Source organism: Leptosomus discolor, chromosome 15 (genome assembly GCF_034619465.1).
Source record: "Leptosomus discolor isolate bLepDis1 chromosome 15, bLepDis1.hap2, whole genome shotgun sequence".
Taxonomy (NCBI): Eukaryota; Metazoa; Chordata; class Aves; order Leptosomiformes; family Leptosomidae; genus Leptosomus; species Leptosomus discolor.
The window spans coordinates 621,836-649,797 of record NC_141405.1 but is presented as its reverse complement, the minus strand read 5'-3'; the positions used below and the strand labels follow the sequence as shown (position 1 = coordinate 649,797).

The 27,962-nt window shown below is 40.9% G+C and overlaps 1 protein-coding gene across 7 annotated transcripts in view; it reads right to left on the bottom strand.

Moving 5' to 3' along the window:
• MYH10 (myosin heavy chain 10) overlaps positions 1-27,962 on the bottom strand; it is a 102,975-nt gene that overhangs the window by 45,087 nt on the left and 29,926 nt on the right. For 3 of the 7 annotated variants that reach the window (XM_086473850.1, XM_086473847.1, XM_086473849.1), the window contains exons 3-5: positions 19,493-19,520; positions 7,723-7,825; positions 951-980 (exon numbers count right to left, since the gene is read on the bottom strand). In XM_086473850.1, coding sequence (XP_086329976.1) covers positions 951-980; positions 7,723-7,825; positions 19,493-19,520 — 161 coding nt within the window. Of the gene's footprint in view, positions 1-950; positions 981-7,698; positions 7,826-19,492; positions 19,521-27,962 lie in introns of all 7 variants that reach the window. The other 4 variants (XM_086473851.1, XM_086473852.1, XM_086473854.1 and 1 more) reach the window with 2 other exon arrangements.

Sequence of the window (27,962 nt, the reverse complement as noted above, 5' to 3'; positions counted from 1 at the left end):
TACACCATTGGGAGCTGCTGCAAAGCTTTTTTGTTATTGAAAAGCTCCTGTCCATGACAGAGGCATCACTTACCATCTCAGGTTAGAGAGTGGAGCATTTATCTTGCCTAACACGTGGCAGCAATTGTTTTATCTCTTTCCACAGTCTTACCCTCAACTTCCACCTAACCCTCCTCTTTATGCTTCTTCCCAAGTACACCCCATAGCACCGGGAATGCCACAGCTCCTACTCCCATACAAGAGGGTGGTCTAGAACAGACCGCCTACTGCTGCCCACGGGAGGAGAGGGCTCAGGGGAGCAGGAAACAGGCAGTGTTATCTGCATGGCAGCTCCAGCCAACCTGAGGAGTAAGAGCAGCTGAAGCTCAAATGAGGAAACCCTAATTCAGGCAGCAGCACTGAACAGAAACCCCATTGCTTGCACCCCTTATCCTAGACAGTCAGGGGAAATAATTTCAGAAGTCGATTGGTTATGTCAAGCCTTTTTACACCTGAGATCAAAGTCTTTACCAGGTTATCCAAGAAGCTATGAAAATATTCAGACAAAACAGTATGTTAATCAAAAGAACTTTGTAGTTTCAATTAATCAGTCTTTTTTGTTTAGCACTTAGCTTAATATTTAAAAAAAAGTGTTCTGCACTCTCTCAGCAGCACATTAACCAAGTACACACACGGCATGTTGGAGAAGGTCAGCTAGAGAAAGGGTGAACCTCTTGCTTCAGGACAGAGTAACACCACTTTAAAGTGGTGGGAAGTGCTCTGCAACGCCGAGGAACTTTAAGCTGTTCACTATCCACTCTCTCAAAGCCAGTTAAATATTTACAAAGTTCACTATCAGCTGTATACCTTTACAAGATTTGCCACATGTTATAAATACAGCTTGACAGAAAACAGAGGAACATATATCCGTTTGCCTACAGAACTTTAAAAGCATAAAGAAAAACACTTGCCTGATGTTTCACGGGTTTAGGTGATTCGGGCTGTTCATTGCAAACAAACAAACGCATATGTTAGCAAGCAAGCATTCCAGCTGCAAGTTACATCCCAAATTATCAATGTCAGTAGGTTTAGTTTAACTATATACTCACTTCATAGCAACTGTTCAAATTAATTTTAGAAAAGAAGTTATTCACATGCGCAAAATATGAAACCCTGTGTTTATGCAAAGGACTAATCCCACATAAAACACAAGATGGCAGATGGACCTTGAGCAGCAAGGAAAAAGGGCAACAGTTTAATTAGTTGTGCACTGCTTTCCACGGTTTTGCCAAACAACAACAAAACACAAACCCACAACACCAAGTAACTTTCTCTACAGCCTTAGTCACTGCAAGGCGGTTTTGTATGGACAGGACGACCACCATTCTTCAAAAATCAAAAAGGTTATGAAAGCACCAAGAGGAAAGCAATGCTTAAGGAGTTTGGGGTTTTGTTTTTGCACTGTACTTCAGGTATTGATGAAATGCAAACCTACAATTGAGACAAAAGCTTTGTTTCTTTCAAGAATGACCATCCACATGAGAAGCAGCAAAATCTTAAACTCAAGACCTTCAAATTTTGCCAGGAAGAAGGGTAAAGGGAACATGAATGTAAAGTAAAATAAACCCTCCTTCAAAATTCAAGTTCACAGTTTCTGCAGAATTTTTTGATTCCATTATTATTTCCTTAGCTCAGTCTGCAAGTTTAATATTCTTGAATTTCACATCAGAAAGCCTAAGGGGAAAATATTGCTGTGAAAGACACACAGCAAGAAATTTTCATACCAAGGCAGATGCACACTCCCTCTGTTTATACTATTATTTTAAACAACTAGCACTGTTTTAGTGCAAAATAACATATTTTGACAGAGGTCTATAAAGCAGCTGGCAAAGGTTTGGCTTATTCAGCTAAGTGATGTGAATTTTGCAAAGCTGAATCATACCTGCTAGTAAAACAACTCAGGCATCTAAAAAAAGGTTAAGATATTTCAGTATGAAGCTACTTCTCCTTCTGTAATCCCTGGAGAAGGACAGGTACACCTTGGAACATAGGAGGAATTTTTGTTTGCTTATCTTCAGACAAGACAAATTGCTCTCTCGGGGTGTCCATTTCTGTCCTCACTAGAAACAGAACTGAGCATAATCAGACACACATTTAATTTCACTGTGTTTAAATTAGGGCATTTAAAGCCCATCTGGGAAATCCTCAGTAAGGGGAGCTTCAGCCTGAGCAAGCCTACCCAAGATCCTGACTTCAAAACCAATTATGTTTCCTTTGAAATTAATAAAACAAGTTAAACAATTTAGCATTTCAGCTACGTAGGCAAACGCAGTCACAGAAAGCAATCATTAACCTGAAAGTACCAGTAATTATTTCTGAAGCTTAAAATGGTACCACTGTGAAAGCTGGATTTTAGTGAGAATAGAGGGAGTTTGGGGTGGGAAGGCTTTGGGGAGAGGGGAGAATAATGGAAGTCTAATTCCATTCATCTGAATCAGAGGTACACAGTACCAGGATGACTGGAAGAGGAGACAGCAGTGGTGGATGGATGCAATTAGTTATAGAACTTAACTGCTTCACATACTAATGTGATCGAAAACATCTGCTGATTTCATGTATTTGACCATAAACAGGGTCCAGGTATGTCCTTAGACTACAGCTACAGCTGAGAGCATTCCCCAGCCTCAGGCAGCTTGTAGAACACACAAGTTCATGTCAGTCCCCGGGCAGTAACTGACAACCAGCACTTTTCCTTCTTTCGGAAAGCCATGTATGTGAATTTTTTTTTTTTTAATTATGTCTATATTTTGCACCAAGTTCTTTCCCCATCCATAATCACAAAGTTTGTAAACTAAAGCAGAACCCAAGAGTCAGGATTAAGACTCACTTCTTAACCATATTAAAGCAACTCTCTACATGCATTAACAACACCATTTCATTTTTCTCTCTCATTCCTACCTCCCCTAGTACACAGGGGAGTGGTAAGCCAAAGCTAAGCAGTCTAGAAGTCTCCTCTTCCTCCCCACCCTCCTTGCTTAACCTGTCCCAAACCCTCTCCAGACACATCAGCCTCTTCCCCGTGCTCACCAATTACCTGCCCTTGCTCCCCTCCTCTCTTTTTATTGTAAATATCCTTTTCCCCACACCTCCTGAGCCTACAGAACAACAATTGAGAGCAAAGGCAAGAGGCTCCTCTGTGTGGCCTAGGAGCATGGGATGGCTGACCAGACCAGCAGATACCAGTATGGGTCAGCTTCGGTCTGAGATGCCCAAGCTAAAGCACAATGGTTGTCTTTATAAAGTTGATGCATATGCGGCATGGTTAACAACTGAATAAAACATGATATGCTTGGTGCGGGCAAAATATTCAGATTTACTGGCAAAGTTTTTAACACTTATCACTCCAACCCCCCCAAATTCTTTAGAGCTCAAATTTTCTGGATGTGAAGCTAAAGCTTTCAGTTATTTACAACTGGTACCTTCCATCTTCTCTCCCTTGCTACATGCCAACGAGGACTGTACCTGTGTCAGTTCCGACTCTCAACCAAGCACACTACAGACAAGGATCCAGGTTCACTTTCATCCTACCTTCAGTCTTTAGAAGCGCTTATGTTTATAACTCACTACCAAGTACTTCTCCCTCCCCTCCATTGCTCAGTTCTAGAAAGCCCAGCCTCTATTCCTAACTGAAGGGACTACCCTAGTCTCACCTAGCTCTGTCAAGTCCCACAAATACTAAAGCTTCTCTTCTACATTTTTACCACCACCATGTACCCAGGCTTCCTAGTGCGGTGCTCAAGACAATACCTTTAACATTCCTTGGGATTAAACAGGAAATGAGACTGTGTGGCTACAGATTCAAACACTCAGAAATTAGGAAATGCTAGTATAGAGGATGTTCGGCGCTGGAATTCCACCCTCTGTGGTTACCACGTGTTACTGACTCCATTTCCCACAGGACACCTGCCTGAGGCTGACACGCCAAGGGCTATGCAGGACTCAGAGGAGTCCTAGCTATAAGGAAGGAGGCTGTTGGGAAAGAAAAAGTCTCGTGAACAAACAGCTGAGTGCCAAACGTGATGAGGTTGTCCCAGGGATGGGTAGAGCTCCTATGATGCTCCTCGCATACGCTGAACACTTCACCATCAGCACTGCTGGAGAATGTACTTGGTGAGCATCTGCGACACAGCAGAATATCTGTGCTCCTCTGGCCATGGCTTGAGGTGTCGACCTGGGGGCTACATTTGTCTGTATTACTTTTCATAGAATCATAGAATAGTTGGGTTGGAAGGAACCTTTAAAGGCCATCTAGTCCAACTCCCCTGCAGTGAGCAGGGACACCTTTACTACATCAAGTTGCTCAAAGCCCCATCCAACCTGACCTCGAATGTTTCCAGGGATGTGGCTTCTACCACCTCTGCGAGCAGCCTGTGCCAGTGCTTCACCTTCATTGTAAAAAAATGTCTTCCTTTGATCTAACCCAAATCTGCCGTCTTTTAGTTTAAAATCATTACTCTTTGTCCTACCACAACAGGACTTACTAATAAGTTTGTCCCCATCTTTCTTAAAAGGCCCCCTTTAAGTACTGGAAGGCCGCTATAAGGTCTCGCTGGAGCCTTCTCTTCTCCAGGCTGAACAACCCCAACTCTCTCAGCCTGTCCTCACAGGGGAGGTGCTCCAGCCCCTGAGCATCTTCATGACCTTCCTCTGGACTCACTCAAGAGGTCCATGTCTGTCTTGTGCTGAGGGCCACAGAGCTGGACACAGCACTGCAGGGGGGGTTTCACCAGGGTGGAGTAGAGGGGGAGATTCCCCTCTCTCGACCTGCTGGCCACGCTGCTTTTGATGCAGCCCAGGATACAGCTGACCTTCTGGGCTGCAAGCTCACTTACCAGCTCATGTCCAGCTTTTTGTCCACCAGCACCCCCAAGTCCTTCTCAGCAGGGCTGCTCTCAATCCCTTCATTCCCCCCCCCGTATTGATACGAGAGATTGTCCCAACCCAGGCACCGGACCTTGCCCTTGGCCTTGTTGAACCTCATGAGGTTCCCACAGGCCCACCTCTCAAGCCTGTCCAGGTCCCTCTGGATGGCCTCCAGTGCTTTTCAGCACTCTGCGAGGCAAAACAAAGTCAACCCTGGACTTCAGAACAGCATCAGGAAGGTAATTAGTCATTCATCAGCATACAAATTGCTTCATAAAAAAATCCATGCAGAATTCAGAACAGTCTCAGTAATATGCATGTCACTGATAATTATTTATAACAGGATGGATAAAAATAAATCCATGACTAGCAGTCTATTTAACAAGCCTATTTAGCATCTTCTCTGTGCACAGGAGAATGCAAAGGTTGTACAAATGGGTACCATGGATCACCACCAGCCCGCTACAGTTTTCTAATTAATATGGAAACAGGAACAAATGCGGGCTGCATCTATAACCCCAGCTGTGACACTTCCTAACTTCTGACCGTTAAGTGTGTAGGTTAGACATTCCTTGTTTGCAATACATAAATAAAAATTAATTGCTACAGAACAAGGGAGACTCATCTGTATTTTCAAAACCGTTTTGGTTACACAAACATTCTGCATTTTTCACAAACACATGCTTAATTCACTACTTAATACAGTACTGCATTGAATGAAGTGCACCACAAAAGTATCAGACACTTATTCAGGATACTAGCCTATTCTTTTTACTGTGCCTAAACTATGTTTTACAAAGAATGAAAGCTTTTCCAGTCTTCATCATGACAGTCATTGATGGTTCACCAAGCTGCTGATTACAACAACCATCTTCCCCTTTCTTTCCTGTGCCTTCACTTCATACTAGTTATGCAGCCACATAATAAACAATGGAGGAAGCTTGTTTCGTTTAAAGCAGATGGACTTTTTAAGAACACTAGTTTGAGCCTGCATCAGTCTAAGCCCAGTGAGTGGCCACGGGAATTGTTACGATGACAAAGCTTAAAAAGGGGCACTTCTATTAGCAGAGGTACTGGCACGAAGTGCTCATGGAAACACAGCACGAGAAAGGCCAAACATGGAATAGTTTTTAAACAATCAAAAATAGGGCTGCAAGTGGTTAAACACTGGAACAGCTTCGCAGAGAGGTTGCATAATCTCCATCCCTCAAGATTCTAAAAACTCAGCTTTACAAAGTCTGGGCAATGCCGTCTAACTTCGAAGGAAGGAACATTTGGAAAGGAGGCTGGACAAGAGGTTCCAGAAATCTCTTTCAACGTGAAGTATTCCAAGTTGTCAAGAGTATATTTAGAAGTACTTGGTACAAACCCTGCACAATCCCTTTCTCTGCCTAATGCCCTTCTCCCTCAAAAATCTCTAGGCAATTTTACTCCTGTGGCAATTGAAAAAAACGCTGGTTTTGTTCAAGGCTGCACAGCGGTAAAGCCAAGAATATTCATAAATCAAAACCTACACAGAAAACCAGTTCTGACAGATGACATTCTGAACAGCTTTCCCTGGAGCCACGTGTTCTCCCAACACACAATACAGTGCCATAAGCACACACCTAATACTCCTAACTCCAATCATAAGAAACTTCCTTCTAAGGCCTGTAACTGATATGCACACAACCTGCAGCACACCCAGACTGCACAATAAATGCTTAGAAAGACTAATTTTGACCTTTTCTGTGTGATAAACCAGCAACACTCTGAGCAAGTATCAATGCACAGGGTCACGTTATTTGCTCTTGATTAGAGCAAAGATTCAGGTTTCCCCAAATTCTTAACTAGGTTTCTCCAGATCTACCTGCAGAGCAATCTTTCCTTCTCTCCCACTTCTAATCCTTGCCTTTTTTTTTTCCCCTTCACAGACTGGTCAGAAGTGATCTCCTGTTTTTCCAGGTGCTTCAGTCCTGACACATTCAAGAATGTCTTAATGTTAAGTGCCATGCACTAGGAATTACAGAAGCTGATGCTGCCAAGTCAGACGATACCGTTTGAAAGCTTCCAACCACCAGACACACCTGTGGTACTACTGGGGAAAAGTAGCCGTATGCCAGCATTGACCACAGCAAGCCACTGCCTTGTAGAAAACTTGAATACTTCACTGCAAAGAGATTCAAGTGCTCATAGCAACACATATTCGAACCCATTCATATTTTTTAAAGCAAAAAATTGCTAAATTTCAGTGCAAATTTTGAAGTCTGGCAGTAAATCTGAAGTTCTACATAAATCTGAGTTATCGACAAGTTACCAAAAAACCCAAGATTATCTGACATAAAAGAGTATACTCTCTTGTTTGTAATGCAATAAAATCCAAGCTTTTTATTAGCTGCTGACTTTAGATATAGTAAGTCTACAGCGGTTTTTAAGCTTGGTAATTTTTCTCATCTCCATTTTTAAAAGAACAGAAAGCTTGTTCACAAATACAGTACTGAAAACTGTTTCTAGTAGGAACTAAATTCACTAAGAATTGCCCAAGTTAATTAAATTTTTGGAAAACTGGGGTTTACTGCATCAGAAAGCTTTGATACTGTTTCTAGTTATAATGCTTGCATAAAGCCTTTAATTTCACAACAGAAATTAAACAGCTAACATTAACTGGAAATTTTGATGTAACTGCTCATTTCAGCCACTACTAAAGAGAAAATAGAGGTTGAGAAAATTATGTGCTTTATACTACATCTTATCTTTAATAAAAGTGTTGCGGATTTTTTAACACAAAGATGGTAGTTTTCAGAAAGAGCAATAAACAAATGAGAAAATATCCCAACTTACAGGAATATTATGGTCCTTTCTTCCTTTATGGGAGGAAGCAACATGAGCAAGGTATTGAATAACCTTCTTAGTGTTTTCAGTCTTCCCGGCACCAGATTCACCTCTGCAAAACATTTCAGACATTTTCCTCAAAATTAATTTTCAACAACTTATCAATTCTTTGTTTATAGCAGCCTTATTTCATTCCATTTATGGCTTTGACTATGCAACAGACCTTCACTAACCGTCTGAATCCAAAAGCACTGATGCTGCAGGGAACTACAAGGTATTTGTTTAAAATACTTTCTTCATCCTAAAGATCTCCTTGGCATTAAGATGTTGATACAATGAGTAACATGAGTTTGATTAAAAGCTTTTGACTATATGCCCGAATTCCTTTGTTACCTTAAGTACCAAGAAGCAGACTTGTCCTCTGCCTTGATTCCAAGGCCAGAGACAGAATTTTTCAGAGTGCAGACACATATATATTATTTTTTAAAAATCATTATATTATACATATATATACACACACACACACTTTTATATTTAGCATCATTTTAATATATTTTATATACCAGGTGCTGGTTATGAGAATTACCAAGTTGATAGAATCATTTAGTCTTTAGAAACCAGTTTCAAAGTACAGTAAAACACGTTTTAAACAGATTCTTTGCACTGCTCTTACCTAATTTAACAGTGTATTCATGGCCACAGGACTACATGAATTCATTAAGAAATGAATTTATTAGTGCAGAATTGTACAGTATGCAGATCAATAAAGATAGTAAATGCACATTTCCTTTTTAAGAGCAAGGCAGATTTAAAGCAGAACATGTTTAGACAGAATTTATTGCAAGGTTTCCATATGGGATATTCTAGGCAGGAAATGTGACACCAAGTTCACAACACTGCAATTGTAAATGATGTTCTTTAAACCTAGGTCTAGTCTTCAGATAAATCCACACATCAAAGAGATTACCAGGTCTAACTCAGCCCTGATTCACTGGCAGTAAACTACTGGAGAAAGATCCCATTTCAAGTGAGACAGTGACCGCCACCAGCAACTCTGAAGCGTTGAAACTAAAAAGGATTTTATTATAGGGATTTGCATGGAAAGAGTGTAAGTACTTCTATCATTCAACAGTTGTTCAGAAACGAAAGTTTGGAAGCCAACTACTCTGTAAGAATGATGATCACACATTTTGTGTGCTTGTGTATTTCTCCACTAAGATACTTATAATGGAAATGTTCATTTACCGGGGGAATTTAAGCACATTCTTTTGCAGTCCTCACAAATACCTTCCTCCAACATGCTGCATACACCAGTTTTGTAGCTGCTCTGCATTTACTTAGGTATTTAGTACCTTCAGACCTGCACTTCTGGATCAGATAGGCAGAGCTTGGAAGCATCCCTATCCTCACATTACACATAACATCTGCAAAAATGAGACAACACAGCACTCAAAATTTCAACTTTGCATATACAGAAAGGCTGTATCACCCCAGATTCTCAAAGAGAACGGACTCTAAAACAATCTCATTTCTTCTTACCTTCCAATCTTAAATCATGGAAATCCCACAGGGCAACTGCACTAGCAGAGGTGCCCTCTTGCTAAGAGATGGCAGTATATCCATGAGCAAGACGTAATGGGGACTGGAGAGGCTCACTCAGTCACAGCAGCTTAGCAAAGTCATCACGGAAGAGGAGCCTACAAGAGCTAGGTACAAGCTTCAGCTGAAACAGCTTATCTGTCTAACCTGCCAGAACAGTACCAGCCCTAGGTTTTGCAGGAGGAAACTTTTAACTGAAAACACTGAACAAAATTATTCTACAGACAAGCTGTGGGATATTTGTCACTGCCTCAGTTACCAAATTGTGGCCTGCAATGCTAGAGGGTTAACCAAGACACCTGATTTTATTGATGGCATCTGCTTCTTGGAAGCAACTATATCAACCTGTCTAAAACTGGCTTTGTTCCATTGTTCCTCACAGCAAGATAAACATCATTGGAAAAAAATACAGACTATGAAAGACTAGAAATCGCTGTACTCAATTACCCAAAACTTTGCAGAGATAGACAGGGTAGTTCCCTTGAAATTTCTTGACTATGCTAGCTTTGCTCATTGCATGAAAAAACTTGGAAGGTATTACCTGAAGAGCTGGCTACAAAGAAGATTACTCTGAGAATTAGCTAATGAATAACTGGGTTTCCTTTTTGCCAAGATACCATCAACACACAACACAGAAACTGGGTGTACTTTGGGACCGCTACAAGTGGAACACCACACTGACTCTTAATGAAAACCCCTATTTCTGCCCGGCCCAGAGTCACCACATACCAGACAAACGTGAAGACTGATAAGCAGAAAGAGACCTCAGATGCCAATTCTTGCTTCCCAAGTCTTTATTTCTAGTTTCCTTTTTATTGCAGTGTTTACATTAACATAATTCAGGACTATAAGCAATAATAAAAGCAGTCTTGCCTGTTTCTAGATGGGTATTAAAATATGCATAATGCTAGAATTATTCCAGCAGGTAAGATAAGCAAGAAAAGAAGTACAGCAAAATATATGTTTACATTTTAAAACAATACAATTTGTTCTTCTTGTCATCAGAGCTTGGGAACATATTATTAGCTGTGCCTTTAAAACTGGATAAATAATCTTTTCCGTCAAATTACAGAAAGAAAGTTTATTAAAATTTAAAGAAGGGAAATCTACTCTGACACATCCAGTGAAGAGAAAAATAGTACAATAAATACAGTCCAGATGTTGACTTTCTGAAAGGGCAGCACAGTTTTAGAGGAGTCTACTAATCAACAGGCTTTTCTGGCATACACATCAGTAAAGCTTCATGCAGCAGCACAGGAAGGTCAAAAGCTTGCAATACATTCCTTTTGCTAAAAAGCCTTTAAATCTAATAGTGTTTTGGGGGTTTTTTTGGGAGTGTTTTTTTTTTTTTTTTTTTTTTTTTTTAGAGAAAGCCTTTATACAAAGTTCTTACTCAAAAGCAACACTAATGGATGTTATCATCCTGGTTCTCCTCTCCCTGGAGCTTACAAGTATGCCAAATATTTCCTGCAGGATACAGTGTTAGATGGCTCTGCTGCCATATACTATAAAAGAATTAGAAGATTTAGGATAAAGTCCTTTTCACTTACAGAAATAATGACATCTGCGTACTTTAGTTCTTTCCCAGGAGTGCAAACACATGAATTATAAAAATAAAGTCTTCCACCTCTATCAACCTGCCCAAAAAAGGTAAACTTTTAGTAACACTAGTACAATATTTATGGAATGGAGATGGTATCACGAAGCTGAAGATTAACTTTTTCATGGCCTTGTTTTAACACAACTCAATCTGTTACCATAAATTAAACAACTAAAACCCTTGGCTGAGATCTGAGCCTTACTTCAGTCATGGCAGCTTCGTTAATGACTTCAGTAGGGTCCTAATTTCACCTCCTTTATTTCAGTCTCAATTCTGCTACTAGTAGAAACAAAACTTTATGAGACTGAATTGAAATGCTGTAGCAACTCCAGCCATGGACTATGCCAAACAGTGCATCCAAGCAAGCAAACTGTCTTCAGCAATAGCCTCAAGTTGGAGGTATAAGGTTATTCCATCAATTAACTGAAGGATCTCTACTTTACAAGCTATGTTAGAGATAGGTCAAAGAAAGTCTGACAGTCACTAGTAAATTTATGCAGTATCTGGGGTTAAAGTGTTTCTCCCTAGAGCAGTAAAACTTCTGCTCTGAATCAGCTTCAAGCACATTTAAAATAAGAAAAGTTTAGCTAGCACGAGCACTTTAAAGTTTTAACATGGTTTTAAGTTCACTGCATGTAAACCTATAGTATCATTTTCAATAAACGAACATACTTTACAGGCAGATTTATCTCAGCTATAGTTTGATTAGCAAAAATTAGTGACTGATTTCTCCACCAACTGCAATTTTTTCCCCTAAGCAACTTGAGCCCAAACGTACAGAAGTAAAGGCATTTCCTCCGCTGAACAGACTGCCACCTAGAAAACAGGCAAAACAAACATAGCGGGAGATGACTTGCAGATTCTAAAGCAAACAGGCAACAAGCACAAATGGAAGCCAGTCTTCTGACCTCCAGGAGAGCAGTGTGCTCTTCCCATATGGCCCACTTACAAGAGCAGCTATTATTCCATGAACAGGTCAAATGCTTGTCTGGGAAAGACCTATTTTAAGGGGAAACGCTGTTCTAAAGGAAACCAGTAGTGAAACAGTTGCTTTTCTAATTGTCAGGCAGGTCTGAAGCATCTACAACATCTTCTTGTGATAGTTACAGCACTCAGCATGTCAGGACAAGGCAATGCCACCCTCTTCCTGAACGGGCGAATGAGCTTCTGGATTTTAGGGAAGTCAAGTTAGTTTAAAGCTGCCTAATGAAGTCCTACTGCAAGGACTAGCACACTTCTACCACCACTCAGCCAGCCATTAATTCCACTGGCAGATCAGGGGCTATGCAGGCTGCACAAAGCGTAGTGCTGCAAGTCAGACAGGACAGAAGGACACAAAACCACACGTACAAAGAAAGCTTTGAAATGTAAAGACAAGACTTCTTCATCTTGCTACCTGCGCACAAAATCTACTGCAAACTAACAATATTTGTGAAGATAAGCATCTGGAATATAGTAGGATGGTCAGCTGCAGTTAGTGTAATCCATCCCATTATAGATCATCTCTGTGATTTAAATTACTGAAAAACTAACCAAACAAGCCAGTATTTTCCATGCTGGGAGCCTGGATCACTCAAACTCTTCCTCTGCCCTAGGAGTTTCAGTCTATTTCTATCATTCCTGATCAGCAACAAGCTCTGGGATGAGAAGTTCATCTGCAAACAAAAGGTCCTTCTGCAAAGAAGTGGCACCACCACCTTGGCACCTGGGCAAATGCTCCTCAGTGCCCAGTTTCATAAGACACAGGAATCCGGACCTGACACTTACAGGTCCTGCAGCCAGCAATGCCTCTTTTCATACAGAGCAGCCACTTAGATAAGGCACCAAAACATGGAAGTATGCACTTAAATTGTTTGTAGGAGAAAGTAACGGGGTAAGAGCCACAACAATGGCCTTTTGTCCGTCTCACAACAGCAGTTGCAAAGAACAGAAGAGACACTTATTCTCAGACAACTGAGCAGATCTTCTGCCAGTTACAAATTAACAGATATTTACAGTCAAGAGCTGTAATTAAAAGAATGTCTTAATCACCTGGCTAATTTTCTGAAATGCCGAGTTATAACTGATAGTTTGGACTCGCAGAAGAGTCACTAATTGGCTTTACTATTTACAAGGCTGCTTTACAGCTCCTTCATTTCTCTCTAGATGCTTCACATCATCTCAACACCAGTTGTCTAGGGAATGTTACAAGCTGGACTCCAGCCAGAGGTTGTATACAAAAATGCTTGGTATTTGCTGCTGTTGTCCTTTACTAAGCAGCCTCTATTCCCTCCACACCCCACCACTCCTACTGAAGCCAATTCAGACTAGATAGCCTCGTAGGGTTGCAAGCATCTGTTAAATGAGTGTTTATCAAGCTCAGTCTCACTTTTGAGAATACCATAAGCTTGTGGTAAGATTCTCTCCAATTTAGAACATATGAGCTTAAAGTGCAGTGCAGCACATTTTCATATTTGACTTTCCAAAAGTCACCTTGCAGCTAAAGGCAACAAAGCCAGGAAAGGTTTGAATAATTCTCAGACTCCTAGTATACCACAACAGAAATTTCTTTATCTTGGTCATCAGCCTCCAACAACCTGGCATGCCCATTTGACATTAACAGACAGCAATAATTAAAGAACAGCCAAACATCAGCAATTGCAGCTTCTCAAAGAAAAAAACCTGCAAAGCTGTTTGTTACAACATCACATCTTACCGAAATGAAAAAGTGTGCAGAGGTACGTGCACATCACAAAGTTAGCACCACTTCTCTGTAACTGATTTCTTACAGGTGCTGTGTTAATACAGGCTGATACTGTACTTGTAAGCTAGCAGGAACATGAAGTTGCTGGAACCACATATATTTTCTTTTCAGCAAACTAAGAATTTACAGACAGCAAATCCTAAATAGATTTGCATTTGCACTCCAGTCAGGGGGGAGTGATTAGATGGAAGTTAGCTAAGTCTAGCTTCCCAGAAAAGCACTGGTTTGGGGGGGGTGCTTTGCTTTTTATTTGAAAGGTTGATAAACTAAACTACAAAGCAACAGCGTGCTCCAGCAACCTTACTAACAATTTGTTAGTGGTTAGCATCTCAAGGTTAAACCATCCAACTTCAAAGCTAAAAAGAAGTTATCACCACTATTGTTCATTCAGCTCCTCCCATCTCACCATTAACCAGGCAATAAGCCTTCACCAACATCTGATAATTGTCCAATGGATTCAGGAACTGCAGGTGTATGTGTCTGTGCATATATTTGGGGGTTTCAGTTGGTGAAAGGCTAAAGGGCACATAACAAATCACATCACTGCTACCTGAGGGAATCAGGGTTATACCGTGAGAGCAGGTAAGAGTGGTTCTGGACACGGGAAAACTACTCCGAGAAAAGCTTCTCTATAACAAGTAATTTCATCAAAAAGTTTCTCCTAGAAACTCTGTCCCTGGGGCTCAAGTACTACCCAATTTACAAGAACAAATGTGGTTGGGGGAAAGCAGGGGCACAACGAAACAAATTAAAAAGTCCAGAACAAAGGAAGTCGGTGCATAAATACCCATAACATTATATGTCACTAACTCAGAAAAAAGCCCTGTAGACTAGTCTCTGCAGCAATACAATTGTCTATATTCAGTTCCCTAAAAGATGAAGGGTGGAAAGGGAAGAGCACAGAAGGTAACAAAAAAAAAAAACAAAACCGAAGCACATCATTTTATGCTCAGAGACAACTCTTCTCCACAGCAAGAGCAAGAAGTCACTTGTGTCATCAAGTCTGGATTGGGGAACTGAATGACAGCCACATCAGCTGGCAATCTGAGTAATACTCTCCTGAAGAACTGGCTTCCATGCCAAGTGAAGGACAAGCTGTTCTGCTGAGACAAGCATTCAGAGAATGCAGCAGCAGTTTCCCCCCAGCCCCTCCTGGTATTAAGTTTGACTTTGAGAAAGTATTACTAACTTTAAGATCACCAGTTTATGCAAAACTCCTCGTGGAACATCAGCAGATGATGAAGTTGAGACATGAAACCTCCAAGTAATCCTACTACCTTCAAAATAAGGTGTGATGAAACACATGCTTGGAGAACCATCCATCAAGACTAGCCCACTCCACATGGGACATTTAGATGAATGCCTGTATTTGTAGGATTTCAGTGGAATGCTACAGGTTAGTCTTCAGCATAATTCTCTTTGATGGAAAAAAAATTAAGATAATTCTCAAAAAACTGTATTCTTCAAGAAGATCCACCTGCATGCACCCTCTCTCATCAGGTACACTGCCTGCACACTGTCCCGTCATGCAAACAATGACTCGTCTCTACCAAATGCTGAACCAACCTGGAACATTAGGCACTGTTACTCCTGAGGCCAAGTGTGAACAATTCCCTAAGTGTCTACATAACAACAGATAAGACGTTCTTTAAGGTAGCTACAAAAGTGGTTCAACTATGTTAGAAAATACACCAAATAATAATAATAACTAATAATAAATAGTAATAACTACACCCTTGCAGTTTCATGACATGTCTGGACACAGCTAGCTATTTACTAGAATAAAAGTGACTGCATGAAGGTAACTGCAGGCTTTTCAGGGGAAACAGACTGGTATTTCTTAAAGATCTGGACAGGTGAAGACACTGAAACAGCCTCAACCCCACATTTAAGTTGTACAGTTTCACACCTAGGGTAAAGAATACCATGTGTACCAGCTATAAATGAGGATTCAGTTGTCTGTTGAGTCCAAAAGGATCAAAAGCTTAAGGTCATTTTGCAGATGAGGTAATAATAAAATTGAAGACAAGAATGATTTAAGTTTTTCCAAAGTAAGTACGAATAGATTGGATATTCAAAGGCAGGCATCTGGAAAAAGTGCACAGTCAGTCTTTGAAGAGGAAGACCTGAAACCAAACCCAAAGGCTTGAAATAGCTCCAGTTTTACACCTAAGAATGCCCTTGACAGCAGCACTCGTGACCATCAAGATGAAAAGGGGTCTGGAACCAGAGACCTGGTAAGGTGTCATTCAAATAGCATTACTTGAGGGTTGATCTGGTCCCTACTCTAAAGGCCATGAAAGGTAAAAATCCAGGAAATTTGATCAACTAGAGGTAGCGAGAGATAGGTGAAGACGCTAACCAGACAGACCTTCATCAAGCAATGGGAGAAACTTATCTCCATAATGTACATAAAGACAATTACAGTCAAGGCAGAGACAGGAGAATGACAGGCACACCACAACTGTCCACTCATCTACAGGCACAAGTCAAGGGATCTTTTCTTTCTCACTAGCTAGCTTGAACCACTCCTACTGGAGAAAAAGTATTTTGAGGACTTTCAGCTCTGATAAAGATCACGGTCGATCAGGTGATCTAGTTCCTGAGACAAGAAGTTTGGGATGAAAAGATGACTCAAGCCTTTTAAGAACTGCCAAAGGAGTTTCTGAAGCCACCTCCAGTGCAGTTAAGACACACTCCTTCCACCTTATTTATTTCTGCCTTACCCTAAGACCTGCAAAACCAGTGGCATGGAAGGGAAACACATAAGCCTACCTCTTCACCACAGAATCAGCAATGCAATAGAAGTCCTGGACACCAGCCCACTTCTTGATCAAAACATGAGGCTTCCTTTCAGCCTTCTACGCAAGGGACACTGCCATGGCCTGGTCACATTCATTAAGAGGATTTCACATCCCACCCAGCCAGATGTCAAGTGCTGAGTTTATAATGCAAACCTGCCAACAGAACACAGCTCTCCCATGAAGCCCATGGAGGAAACCATGTTCGGGACAGCACTGCTCCACGCAGCTGTCTTTATGGTCTATTTGTTCAAAAGATACACGTAGGGAAATACAAATGGTTCTGATGGCACTTCTCTAGGAATTGGACACAGCTGAAAAGCAGCCTAAGACAAACTTATTCTAAGAAAAAAAGTGTTTATTAACCTGAACAGCAGGCTGGTAACCCCTACTACCCTTTTTTATAGTCAGCATCTAAATGGTGTTGATGGTTAGACAGTGTTAGCAAGGTCTCCTGGCCTATAGTGGAACTTTGGAGTTCTACAAACACCTTGGATCCTAGCATCTATCACATTATGTGTCTTCATATTCTCAAAAGGTAAGACCTAGACTCGATGTTCTTTGGTCCTGTATGTCCAGTTTGGAGTCAAAATGCCTTACCCTTCATAATTCTGAGGCCATAGATCCATCCATACTACTGAGGAATTTCATATTTCCTTGTAAACCATGTTCAGTGACATTGATCTTTTCAACCTTGATTTTCTTCATGCTGCTGTGTAAGTACTTCAGTGAGGAACGCAAGTTAAAGCAGCAAGAGAGCCAACAAGGCCTGGAATCTGTTGCTCAAACACAGCTTTATTAAGACTCTGACACACTTTTGTTAAGTGTAGCCTTTAACACTGAATTAAAGGCAGCAAAACTTGTCCAGTGTCATAGCACTAACAGTTTCAATCTTAGTTTTGTGACATGATTCCAGAATAGTGTTGAAATCCTTCAGAGATGTATTGTTCACTGCTTCTTAGCACCAGCTTCTGAAATTTTACATGGAGTAGTAGATTTTTCACCAAACATTTTACATGTCCAACAGAAGAGATGTCCTCAGGGCCATCTCTGAGGATCTTAATATTAGGAGCCAGCTCCAGACTTCAATACTGGATATGGCTGCATTCTCCTGAGGTCTGACTGTAAGGACGTCTGTCAATTCCCCACTCCTCACCACCCAAGAAGCAAGCTTCTCTCTGCCAACGGATGTACTGCAAGCAGCTTATCAACTGCCTAGTCAAGACATAGAACCTAACACAAGATCCAGGTATTTTGTGCTGAAGTGTGTTGTACTGGATATAAAACTGGGTTCAATTGTCTATTCAGTACAGAAGGATAAAAAGCTTATGGTAACCTTACAGGTGAGGTAATAACAAAATTGAAGGCAAGAGAGCTTAAAGGCTTTCCAATTTGCAAATGAAAGGATGAGACATTCACTAAATCCTGTAGCACTGCCATTCCAACCTTTGTGGTCTCGGCTGACCATACAAAGGAGTGCAAGGTTCATGCATAGGCATAAAACATGAAGCTACTTCAAAAAAATTCACCTGGGGCAAGCACATACTGTTGAAGCATCCACAAACACACAAGAACAAAGCATTTCTTTTTGCTCTGGGATCCCATCCCTGCTTTGAGGGTTGTTTTGTACATTGCACACAAAGTAGTCATCACATGAAAACAGAAGTCCTACTAAGAGCAGGAACCGCAGACCTAGACAAGCTTGTGTTAGCTGGATCAACTTTTATCTTAGCTGAAGAACTGTACTTGCTTCTGTGCCCTTAGGCCCCACGAACCCATAGCTCAAAAAAACGTGGCTTGAAACGATCCACTTTCAGTCTTGTATAGAGTCTGACAGTTAAGGCACTTTTGTAGGAAGCAGGAGATGAAGACTTGAATCCCTTCATGTCAAGAAGGAAACTGAACCCAGGTCTCTTTCCAGCAATTAATCTAACCATCGAGCTATTTCAGGAAGCAGGCATCCTCACAAACTATGGCCTCAATGCAGCTGGTATGCACTGGCACACGCTATGGTCAACTGCTCACATAACCAAGGCAGAGGCATGCAAGCTACCGTATCTTCCCTCTCACCCTCAGATAACTGAGTATGTGAAGTTATACCCAAGACTGCCAACTGCAAGCAGCTCCAGAATGGAGCCAAGGTGGGGTTTCACAACACAGATTAACCGTCCTAACCCCCAGGCTGCTACCAACAGGGACGGTTCCCCTCCTGCAAGTTCATACCTCCTGCTTCAGGCTAGTACTCCTCTGAGCCCACAGAGCGCAGACCCAGAGAATTAAACTGCTGAAACGCATCATTTTGTGGCAAGGACAGTTTTCTGTCAGCTTCACTCCCTGAACTGGCTTATGTTGGCCGCCAACCCCAGTGCTAGCACAAGAGGCTGCAGAAACACCCACCCTCTGTGGGAGAGGAAAGGAAACTGGATCACCCCTCTTAACAGCAGCCCAAAGATAGATCAGCTCAGTAGTGTCATAAGCCTGAGAGCACATTCGTATTCTGACCAGCCCACCATTGCATTTCCAGACCCCAGAGAAGTTTTAAGCTGAAGCTAGAAGTTTGCTCCTGGGTGGGGCAAATTCAGGTGCACACAGAGAAAGCAAAAGCAAACCTTAGTGTCAGCTTCTTCAGAGTTCTCTGGTTTGAAGCAGATCTAAAGCGGAGCTGTTGCTCAGCAGGGTTTCTAGACCAACTTTCGATTCACATTCCCCTCGGGCACTACACATAGAGTAGTTACAGCACAGCATTTCGGACAGAGGTACACTTGTTAAAAGCTTTTTGTTTCTGATTCAGATCTCTTGACTGACATTTTTAAAGTACATTTCTTGAGTACCAGATGCCTACAAAACTTTCAATAAGGTGAATTACAGTATTAAAAGAATATATCCCCACATTAAGTATCACTTCATGGTACAACTTTAACCATTAGTCACTGCCTGTCAAGATTAAACACCAAGTTTTGGCTACTACAGCTGTATCAAAGACCGCTTTCACAACACAGATTTAAAAAAATGCCCAAATGAGAAGTGTTCACTTACGTGCAGAGAATTGATTGGTCCTCACGGTCTGCAAAACAAGAACAAACATGATTACAGTTTTTTCTTTATACAGTCCTGTAACTTGCAAGACAGTTTCTTTTAAATGAACATTTTAAAAAATTCAGCTTTTCAGCTTAACAATGTTAAGGACATTCCCAAGCAATTTTAACAATATCCCTTAAACGTTCCAGTTCACAGCCCCCCCCTCCAAACAACAACTTAGACATTCCTACAAGTTCTGCCATTTCATATAATAAAAACAAAATTTTGGTTTAGTAATAATCCACCATAATCTTTTTAATTTTTAACCATATTTCCAGATAAAGCTGGGCCAACTTTTTTTTATTCTGTATGCACCCTTTCCCAGATTAATCATTGAATTTAAAATCTGAAGTATTCAATGAGAAGAAAAGGTTTCAAGTACACAATACTAACAACCAGACAGTTGCAAATAGCACAAACTTCTTCAGCAAACAAGTGCTTTACTCTATAGCTTTTTTTCCCCCTTCTTTTTCTAAATTAATATGCAAGCCTAAAGTGCTTCCAAAATTTAGCTTATTCATTAAAGACTTGTCAAAAGGACATCCAGGGAAATACTGAACAGAGCCGAACTCTGCAATATGGTGTGGCTCAGCACTTCTGTGACACCCACTGCCGCACTCATGACCTTTGAAAAGAATGCCTGAAGGTCAGTCATACCCTGTAAGAGGTATTTCATAATTAAAGGATCTTTACAGAATGTATTTCAACATCATACACTCTATATTAAAAATTATATAATCAAAACATTCAAATATACCTGCAAAAAGTAAAACATTTATTTCAGTTAAAGGAGTTCTCCACCCCATTTGAGCCAGGGTTTTCAACGAGTTCAACATCTTTTTCATAAATCTGCATCACAAACATCTTGCTTTTACACATCAACTGTTTGTCACCAGCTCCAGAAGAACACAATTGCCTCCTGCAAGCTCAGAACTTCCAACAGGTTTTCTGTTTGGGCTGGTAATTTGTAATGGATTACATTATAATAAAAATCAAGCTTTATTTTGTGCAAGTGTAAAGCTCAGCACTACACGTTAAGACTCCCTGCCCCTCTCTGCATATGCCCCTTCTCCTTGAACACCACACTGACAGATCACAGAAAGGGAGCAGTTGGTACCGTGATGATCATTATCCCTCCTAGGACACAGAGTTCAGTACCAGCAGATAAGAGACAGCTTCAGTTGCCAGAAGGCAGCTTCCCCACATAAGTGGGTAACAGGTTTGAAACAGACCTCTGTCCATATATACAGCATCAATACACTTACAACCATTTCTGGTAAACAGAGCAATGTAAACGACACTTCACATTGTTTCTAAATGGGTCCAGAAAAACGATTGTTAAACTGAGCTGCAAATTACTGCGGAGTTTTGCAGACTGTGTGAAACAGGTCATCCTACCTATGTAACGAGCTGAGTTCACAGCGCTGTTGAGTATCGATTAGTATCGACGCACAATTTCAACTTAGCTAGGTAGCACGTTAAAAAAAAAAAAATCCAGCAGTGAGCTGTTTCCCCCCATTATACCGCCTGATGAACAGCCCACACCCAAAACCCGTTTGGGTTCAGCCACATCAGCTCCCTGAGCAGGCTTGCTGCACAGCAGCAGAAATACAAGTTTCAGCACAGATGCCTGGATTTAGATCAGCAGGGGCTGCCAGGGAGCCCAGTGACCAGGCTATTCAGCCAAAATAAATCATGCTCTGTCCCCTGGATGTTAGCTCCAAAAAAAAAAAAAACAAACCCTACCTACAGGGTAACAAACAGAGGAGAACAACTGTAGCAGGAGAGCAGAAGAAAGTTAGTTTAGATTACTGAAAGTGGAAAAGAAAATAAGATTGAAAAAGTTGGTGATACTCCTGACAAGACTGCAGAGATGGTACCAGATCATTCCCTACACCTGCATGACGTATAGCAACCAAAAAAAGGAAGGGGGAAGCCTGTGTCTGCAAGAAATAAAAGCTGAGAGCAGGCAAAAGCAGTAGGAGCATGACAACAGAAATATTAAGAAAACACTCAAAAATGTTTTGTTCTTCTGGTTTTGATATATGGCAGCTGGTCTTGCAAGTCCTGTCAGAAATAACACTTCACTGCCAGGAGACAAGCCCCAGAACTCCAGCAGCAGCTGGGTGGACTGTATGCTCAGTTGTCAGCATAAACTAGGAAAAAGCACAACTTTCTGACCCTGACCCATTTCCAGGGATAGCTAACTGACTCACACACTTCACAGGCAACTCTGTATGCCAGCAAAAAAATCAAGATAACGTAGGACAGTACAAATTATTCAATCTTCTAAAAGAAGCTGTTGAATGAATGCCAAGTTGGTACCATGAGTAAAGTGGAAAGTTAATATTTCCTAGCTTTAATATTCATTGAGACATTTTCTAATGGTTTTCCCCTTTCTCACTTCACAAGATTAACTTCTCTCTGTAATTTTGTCACTGTAGCTAGGCCACTTTGTCAAAAAAAAAAAAAATACAGTCTCCTCTAAATGACAGCTCTTCACTTTATCACTTCTTAAAAACTTAAGAACACAGGTAACATTTGCTTTGAAATTGAAAGCAGTTTACTTGAAGGCAATGTGCATTTGTCAGTGCTTTGTATAGTGACATGCTTTATCTGTCAATTTACCACACAAAGCTAGTGTTCCACAACATGCAAGACACTGTATAAATTAATTTTCTCACCAAATTAGTTCTAGAGAAAATCTACAAGTCCGGACAGTTGTACGTATTTTGTCATTGCCAGAAGCTCCAGCAAGTACAGCAGAGCTTTGTTTCCTATGTCCAGGAGCCTGAATTGGCACAGACCTTACAAAGTAAGTTATGTGGTACTCAAGTATGTTACTTCAAATCCATTTTTCTGTGTCCATCTAGACTCTGAACCTCACAAACTATAAAAGTGGAATTAAGACAACAGCAAGCTTCAATTTTGGCCTTCTGATCACTTACACTAATGGTCAGCTCCAGCATTTAGCACTCAACAATAACAAAAAACTACAACTTGAAGGCTCAGGATGATGCTTAATGTGTTGTCAAATGCCGGATGCCTTTTGTCCCAAGAAAAAGAGCTGATCTCACTGGACCCGTTCTGAAAAAGACTCTGACAATATGACTAACATGGAAGAGTTATTTATGGTTTGTTTGGTTTGATTTTCTCCTTGCCCAAATAACACAGTTTATCTGTAGCCTTGATTTCAAAGCGGTTGGTCCCCTTTCCAAAGGCTCCAAGGAGCAGTAAGTATGCATCTATTAGTCTGTCTTTTGAAAGAGCGGGCACTTTTGCTAGATTTGTTATCTGGGACAGAGAAGAAGCACTAAACTTCTCATCTTTGGACATATAGCTGAACAATACTTTCAAAAAACTGCATGATTCTCTGTGACCCAGCTTCAACCTGAAGGGTACAAGACAGATTAATTATTATTATTATTATTATTATTATTATTATTATTATTATTATTTTAATGACAGAGAACACGCCAAAGTCTTAAAAGTAATCTGCCATCCTTTGCAAAAGTTTTACTTTTTTATTAAAGCCACAGGGTTTAATAAAAAATTGAGGTGGTTGTTCATATTCCAAAAATATTCGGAAAACACTTAAGTTTCTACATATGTCTTGTGATTCTTAAGAGCAGACCAAAAACCATCTCTCTCTCTTGCAAAGTCTTCATGAGATAACGGTACTCTAATATCAGACAAACAGATTTGTAGGAATATATAAAGACTAGACCAATTCAACAAATCCCTTGGGCTTTATAAGCAAATTGCAGCAGTAAAAAGCAGAACAAGTTAGCAGACAACCCTCATCTCCATGCTCCTTTAGAGCAACTGAAATAGGAAATACAAATAAATTACTCTCATGAATGGCATTAGCAAGTTTTACATTAGTTGCTCTGTCACTCCGTGTGAAGGGTGAGAAAGTGTATTGGTCTGAAATGGTCCAAACAAGTCACAACAGGTACATTACATTTTCAACATGTAACCAGACAATTTAGTGGGGGGAAAAAAAAGCACCTATAGGACAACTTAGCTAACACAACTTTTGTTATCAGCATAAATATCTTTCAAGTTACTCCCATATAACTCAATACAGTTTCATTATAAGGCTGAGCCAACGTAACAAGTTCCCATCTCTAAGAAAGGGTACGTCACATTTCTGCCATACCAACAGCACCGTTTGTCCTCTGAGCATACTCTGGTGCTTCTCTGATCATAGGTGAGAGGACCTCAGCTCACTAATCAAAGACACTCAGTAAGTCAATTTAACTCAATCAGATGAATACAAGAATGAGGACAAGTATGTTGTAGGAGTGGATGAAATAAGACAACCAAGCTCTTGATTCAAGCTATGTCGTAAAGCCAACCCTTTGGTTTTAAACCAACACAAAGTGTTGGATTCCAGTCCCACTGGAATCTATCACTCCACTTTAGAGATATACAGCTTGGATTTAAATATATCCCAAGGTCTTCAAACTACACTGAGACCATAACATTCAAGCTGCACAGAGAAGGGTTACTACAATATTGCTAATTTGAAAAACATAGTTCCAAAAATATGCAGAGTCTATGAATAAAAACAAAATTCGATTCTCTGCTTATGAAATAAGCTTTCTATGGACTAGTCTGTCCTCTTGAATGGAAGAATCTGGAAGCACAAAGGCAGTACAACCTGGCACTAGCCTCAGGCTGAAGCTCCCCACTGCTGTACTTCAGCTTGAGCTGCCATTGATGTCTCTGCTTCCTCTGCCCAGTTTTACCATCCCATTCCTCCTTTGAACCAGCAGCCAGCTGCACAGATGCATGTGATTCTAGTTCAAGTAGCGGACAGAACTAACAAAATTTAGTTTTCAACCAGATCAGCTCCCTGATCCAGTTTATGACACAGCCACACAAACACTGGAACTAGTGTATGGAAAGTGAGAGAACCCTCTTGTAGCTCTGGTCACCCTAAAGTTAGCACAAACAGCACACTCCCCAGCTGGGGTGAACTGCAAACCATTCCCAACCAGAGCGCTGCTGCCAGCAGAAGGTGCCACCTCCTCCATCCCCAGCGTACATTCACACTGCCTCCCTTGAGCCAGCACTGGTAGTCACCTGCACCTACAGTGATTGAATCGGTGAGTCATACTAGCAGAAACTAATCCTATCAAAATACATATCAAAAAAAGTGGCTAATCGTTAGATCAGCTTACACTGTATCAAGCTATATATTTAGCATCTGGAAGTATCAGACATTGAAGCATTTTTTCACTCCTGCTCTCCTCCTCCTTTTCCTTCCACCCAAAGGAAGGCTCTCGCACCCCGAGGCGAGAATCAGCTGCTGTGTTTAACGCCTACTGCCGCAGAGCCGAGAGCCGAGAGACACCGTGCTGGTGCAAGAGGCAGCAGCCACCTTAGGGAAACCCAGTCGTACAACAGGAACGGTACAAACGCTTTGAAGCGAGGCCAAGGAGAATTACCAGAATACAAGAAGGACAAGAAGAATTACAGCTCTGAAAGCCACTTCTCCCTACACTCTCTTAAACCTACTTTGCTCTTGCCTCCCCAAAAGAATATGCTCTGAGGACAGCAACTGGCAGCTCTTCAAACAAACCTGTTGCTTGGCTGCAAAAGGGTTGCCATGTTTTCTTGTTTGAAAATCCAGCAAGAATAGATCCTAATGTTTACCCTACTATACTATGTATATATAACAAAATGCATGAAGTTTTGATTGTCAGAATACAAAACATTTTACTCCACATCCCTTCTCCCACCAAACTGGTGAAGGATTTCTGCGTCCCCCCCCTTACTAACAGGCTAGACTTAACAAAGCCCCTCTTAACTCTGGGGAAGGTTCCAGATGTACATTAAACATTTGTTGGGGAATTGGTTCAGGCAGGATGTTCCAAAAAGTCGTAGCTCAAAGCTATAGAGTCTGTCTACAAAAGAATTGCTGTATTTTAACAAAGAAGCTTTTCTTAAAAGCATGACTTAGTTCTGCTTTGGTCACACTACAGTCATTCATAAATGGATACACGATAACCAAACAGAAAGGAAGAATAAGTCTTCAAGTTTCCTACCAAAACCCGAAGGCAGTAGCATTGCAAGCACGTAAGTTTTATCACATAACAGACCCTAGGAGTAATGGGTTGCCCACCCTCTACAAATGACTTTGCTCCAATTGCCCTTTACTATATTGATATTTTAAGTATTGCAAGCGCCTAGCTCTACCTTTATACCTCACAATGTCCAAATGAATGTAAGAAGCCATTTAGAACTGTCCCACACAGAGAGCTGCCCAATAAGAAAACCATTTTTTGAGCTTAACAGAAATACATAAATTATGAAAACAATTCCACAGATGTATTTTTTGTTTTCGGACTTAAAGTACCACCAATTACTCTGACAATAACTACAGTTCTTATATAAACACTGTCTCACAGTCCCACCAACCCTCCTATAAGCACCGTTCCTTTTGCATCCAGCCTTTATTCAAGTAAGAACATGAAATAAATGTGCCAAGATAAAAAGGTTAATTCTAGAAAAGCAGTGAAAATGGATGTATGCAAGTATTAACCTGTTTTCTCAACTCAGACCAATGGGCCACTACACAGCCAGCCATCAACCATCAGGAAATTGAGGAGCAAACGATTTTTATTTGCAGGTACATCAAGGCTTGTCCTTCACAAAACCCGTGCGCAACACTCGCGGATCATTCTTTTTGATGTAGCCTTTCCTTTCATCTCTCCAGAGCATCAGACACCTATTGAGCAGTGACAAAATGCCAGCCCCATTTCTGCAGCAGGCATAACCAAAAAAGTTGCTGCTTTTGTTGGGGTGGAGAAGGCAACTCCTTTGATATTTCTCAAATGGGAGAAATTGTTGTCTCTTAAAAAGAGGCAGTGGTTTAGGGGGAGTGGAGGGTTCTTGTTTATTTTTAGACAGTATTTAATACTCAGGTGCCATGGACCATAAACCAAGAAAAGCTTAGTTCCCTGGTCGATAGCCTTGTTTGTTGTGGATGTCAGGCTTGGAAGATCTGTGTGTATATTTGCCCTCTACTGTAGGTGAACAGGCTCGAATATCAATCTATTCAAGGACATTTAAAAATGGAATTCCTGACAAGTTTTGTGAAAACGGGTCACTGCCTGGAGGAGAGAGATCTTCCCATCAGCAGAGATTTTTGCTCCTGACAGAGCTTTCACAGGACTGGGTCATAAACACTACATAACGTTATAAAGCATGCAGGTGGTCTGACAATCTTCCACTCTTCAATTCCAAGCTCTGAATAACCTTTTTTTTTTTGCGGGGGGGGGGGGGGGGGGGGTGTGTGTTTGTTTTTTTTTTTCCTCAAACCAAGTCCTACTGGACTGATAAGCATGGAAAGAGATCTGGTTACAGAGATGAAACACGCCTTTATATTTTGTATTTGTCTTTAAAATGTTGCCTAGTTACTCCATAAACTATCATCAAACACTTAACGCTATGAAGTGACTTGCAACAAACATCTCTAACAAGCCTAATAGGAAGACTGACAGGCACAAGTTTGTCTACTGAGTACCCACCTCACTGCAGACCAAATATACCCTGACACATTTATGCTCACCATGAGATTTCTGCAATAGCACTGTTTATCCTACATTTCACCTCTACCTTCAGTTGTGCAATAATCTCTGCTATGTACAGCTTAGTCCTTCACTCTTCAGTGTACATTCTGCAACTTCACAAAAAGACAAGGGCAGTTTACAGGAACACAGTATTTTGCCAGTAGTAACCCATTAAACATTCAAGTGAACTTTTCAGAAAGCATGTAATTTGCTAAAACTAAATAGCTGACATTTCAAGTTATAATACTTGAATTTAATCAAGCCAGCACTGACTATTTAAGGAAGCTGAACCTACACATGCCCAAAGCATCTGATGCGACACATTCATCAGTGTTAAATGAGCTTGACAATATCATTGTCAGGTTACTCTCTTTGGGAGGTTTCAGGTGACTAAAACGATGGAGACATCACAGGTATCTTCAAGAAAGGAGAGTAGGATCATTGCACTATCCCTCTAAAAGCTGGAAAAAACCTCTGGAGGTCAGAAACTATCAAGGACACTGGCACTTTTCAAGGGAAAACCACCTCTTGATATACCTTGAAACTACATTTATCTTTTTCTTCTTGCCTTGTCATTATTCACCTGTCGGTCAGTTTTTACATCCAAGTCTTTCCTTGTCAACCTGCAGATACTCCCATTCTTTGTCCCAAAACATGTTACACTAATTTATATTAGAAGTAAGATCAAATTCAAGTGAACTCCTCTCCTCATGGGTGTCCAGTGGTTTTAAGACTCAGAATAATAGTATTTATCAGTTTTGCTTCATCAGTGCTCAGACACTTTTCAACAAAACACCATAAGCCCCCAGCGCTGGCTCAGACACCAGTCCATGAAGAATTACATC